The sequence below is a fragment of the Octodon degus genome, unplaced genomic scaffold, assembly GCF_000260255.1.
Source record: "Octodon degus isolate 3935 unplaced genomic scaffold, OctDeg1.0 scaffold00214, whole genome shotgun sequence".
NCBI lineage: Eukaryota > Metazoa > Chordata > Mammalia > Rodentia > Octodontidae > Octodon > Octodon degus.
The window spans coordinates 3133119-3136671 of NW_004524790.1; the positions used below are offsets into that span (position 1 = coordinate 3133119).

Below are 3553 nucleotides of genomic sequence, written 5' to 3' on the forward strand. Positions count from 1 at the left end.
TATATATATTGCATCCACTCATATAAGACAAATATTAATATACAGGAAAAATCAAATAAGCAATCAGGCAATTGTCACAAAGACTTAACACTATATTGTCACAAAGACATAGATCTACTACACAAAAAATTGTTAAGAAATAAAAGAACTGATCTAACCTTGTAAACAAATGGACAGAGTAGACCTTTACAGAATCTTCTACCTAACATCAGAATATATATTCTTCTCAGCTGCTCATTCTGTAAAAATACCACCTACTAGCACATAGATCATGTTTAAGTAAACACAATTGAATTGAAATTATTCTACAGCTGTTGGGCATGTAGACTGGCACAACTACTGTGGAAATCTGTGTTGAGATGCAGGGATTAAAGAAGTTGGGGAGATCGCTCAGTGGAATAATTGCTTGCCTGTCAAGCACAAGGTCCTGAGTTTGACGCCTGGTATCACCAAAAGCAAACAAACAAACAAACAAAAAAAATTCTTGGATTAGAAGTCCCATTTGAGGGCCAGCCAAATAGCTTAGTGGATGAAAGAACCTGCTTAGGCAGACACAGGGGCTAGGAGTTCAATCCCTGGGCCTTCTGTGCTGCCCTGCACCTGGGGCACACTGAGATGGCAATAGAGACTGGGTGTGGTGGTGCACACCTATAATCCCAGATCTTGGGAAGCTGTAAACAGGCAGATCATTACCAGTCTGATCTAGTAGTGAGACCTGGACCACCCTGTAGACCCTTCCCCCACCCTAAAAACAAGAAGTTGCATTTGACCTATCTCTGCCAGGCTTGGATATTTTTGTCCCAAAATTGAAATCTTTGTTCTACAGCAGTATATGGGCAGCCATGTTTATAGCAGTACAATTTGACATATCTAAATCTTGGAAACAAACCCAATGTTTATCACTCAAGAAATGGAAAAAGGATATGGTATTTTTATACAATAGAGTTTTACTCAGCTATAAAAAAGAGAAATTCAACATTTTTATAGGTAAATGGGTGCAATTAAAGACCATATTCATAAATTCACAAGTGAAATGAACAAGACTTGCATGTCTCAACATCGTATTGTCTCCCTAGTGTAAAACACTGAAAGAGTAAATTCAAAAGGTACAATACTGAGAAAGGGAAAGTAACTTTTCAAAACTGCTTCAAATGAAGAACTACTTGAACAACTTGCATTGGGGAAAGGATAAAATAAAGAAAGAAGGAGACATATATATATATATAATGTGTTGCCAAGACCACCACCACCACCATCATCTTGGGAGTCTTGCAGACCTGAGTTTTGACCCAGTACCTGTTGTGAACAAGTGAACAATGGGATAAGAGTGCTACCAATTTTTATTGGATTATTGAAAGTAGCAATTAATGCTTAGTAGTTTGATCAATTTTGCATGAATATATCTGGTAGTATGAACAATTACTTTGAAGACAACAATATGCAATGTAACAGCCATTGTTAATTTCCTGTCATCCTATTTTGAAATTCTGTATGAATTTTATTGTTTTTGTTCTGTTTAAAAATGGCATAAGAAATGAATTTCCTCAGTAAGAGTGATATACAGTATTTTGTATTTTATGGAAATAGTTATAATATTATTGGGTGAAATACACAGAATAACTTGAGACAGGCAACTAGATGATGTTGCACGCCAATCAAGAGAAGACATATTACCTGCCAGGGGGCAAACTTCATGACTTTTCTATTTCTCATTGTGGGCCTTTGTACTTCTTCAAAAAGCATCGCATGGAGGGCATGAGCCACAGCATACACAGCATTATATATATTGTAGCTTCCATCACTCATTGTTGTGTCAAAACGATTTCGAGGCAACCAAGCCACAGAAGCATTAGGAGTACAGTTTTTCAGGGCACAGTCAGATTCAGAGAATGAGCAATGGAAATTGTTGGACCAATACATAACAAGGTAAGTGTCTTCTGGGTATTTGAAAGGGGTAGCTTCATGAACAAAATCTTTGAAACCTGAAATATGTTTGTGATGATGTGAAAAAACAAGAATCCCATGGAATGGGTCCAGTATAAAATTTCTCCCTGACAGGTCAGCATGCCATTGTGAATTTGTCACCCAAACTTTCCATGTCACTAAGTGATGCACTATATTGTAGTTGACATCATGTCGACTATTAGTATCATAATAAATAACTACCACATTGACTGATGATGTGTCTGCAGTCAGGATATCATGTGTCTGTGTGGCTGACATATATGATACAGCCACCGTTGACACCATTCTCACAAAGGCTACACAGACTTTGTTTGTGTCCATCTCAGCTCTTATATCTGAGAGAAACTGAAGACCTTTATGGCCTTCTGTGATAAGCAGACCCACCCAGGTCCAGTGGAAATGAACCATCAAGGAAACCATGGCATGGGCCAAGTAACTGTCCTTTGGGGCCACCTGGTGGAGTGAAGGATACTTGCCACTGTCCATCAGAGTAGAGTCAAATGAGCCAAAGGTAACCTTAAAGGAAAAAGAAAACCGAGTAATACACTGAAGTGTTAGAAAGCATAGTAGTTTACCTGAATCACACATAGTAACCATTGGCAGTTGTACAGGACATGAATGTTGTGATTTTTTTCTAATCAATTCACTTCTCACACACTCATAAAATGTGCTGTACTCAGAAACTCAGGATATGTCTTCATTTTCTTTCTCCAATGGAGTAAAATAAAGTGTGGGTAAACAAGAAAGCATTTGTTTATAGAATGTAGTGTATTATATGCCTTGAATGATGTTAATCTCAGCCTCATTTTTAACCCTTTATATTCCTAGGAGTTGATGCACCATGGAGGTGCTCCCCTCATTTCCTATCCTGCCAACCCTCACCTGTGGAAATTTGTAGAGTTCCAGCAGTGGTCCAATCTGAGCTGAAGCACCCCATGGCATTTCTGTCAGTAGTGCTACACACTTTGTTTCTCTCCCACACATGTAATTAGGGATCACGTGTTGTCCTGTGAGCAAAATGAAGGAATTTTCTAGTATCCTCCAATGACTGTAAATGAAATTATGGAACTCATAGCCCAAAGAAATGTTGGGTAAAAGATGAGGATTCTTGTTGATTTCTTCTGTGGCAAAAGTGAGGGCCAGGAAGTTCTGGTAGTTGCTGGGCATAAGCCTGCATAGACAGCACAGAGTTATTTAGGGAAAACTCAGTCAATGATTACTTACCTATATGATATGAATGTTTGTGTTCCTCACCAACACTTATATCATCAGAACCTACTCATGAATGTCATCATATTGTAAGCATAATTGTTTGAATGTAATTAGAATTAGATGCATGAGGGGGGTGAAATTCTCATGAAAGCATTTAGTGGCATTACAGAATTGAAGCAAGAGTTGCTTTACAATTATGATTTGTGAGGACCATTAAGGAGACGGTCACACATAAACTAAATAACATATTACTTCATACTTCCAGCCTGTGCAGCTATTAAAAGTAAATGATTACTGATTTGGACAAATAGTTGTTGGTCTATTTTTATGCAGCAGGCTGAAAAAAAATAATATATAAGAATGAACAGTGAGTAAT

General features: G+C 37.8%; 1 protein-coding gene across 1 annotated transcript in view; it reads right to left on the minus strand.

Annotated features, from left to right (window-relative positions):
* Positions 1-3132, minus strand: part of LOC101583868 (vomeronasal type-2 receptor 116-like) — a 20069-nt gene extending 16937 nt beyond the window's left edge. Inside the window, exons 1-2 of the mRNA XM_012517785.1 lie at positions 2848-3132; positions 1675-2481 (exon numbers count right to left, since the gene is read on the minus strand). Of these exons, the coding sequence (XP_012373239.1) occupies positions 1675-2481; positions 2848-3132 (1092 nt within the window). The remainder of the gene's footprint in view (positions 1-1674; positions 2482-2847) is intronic.
* Between the last annotated feature and the right edge of the window lie 421 nt (positions 3133-3553).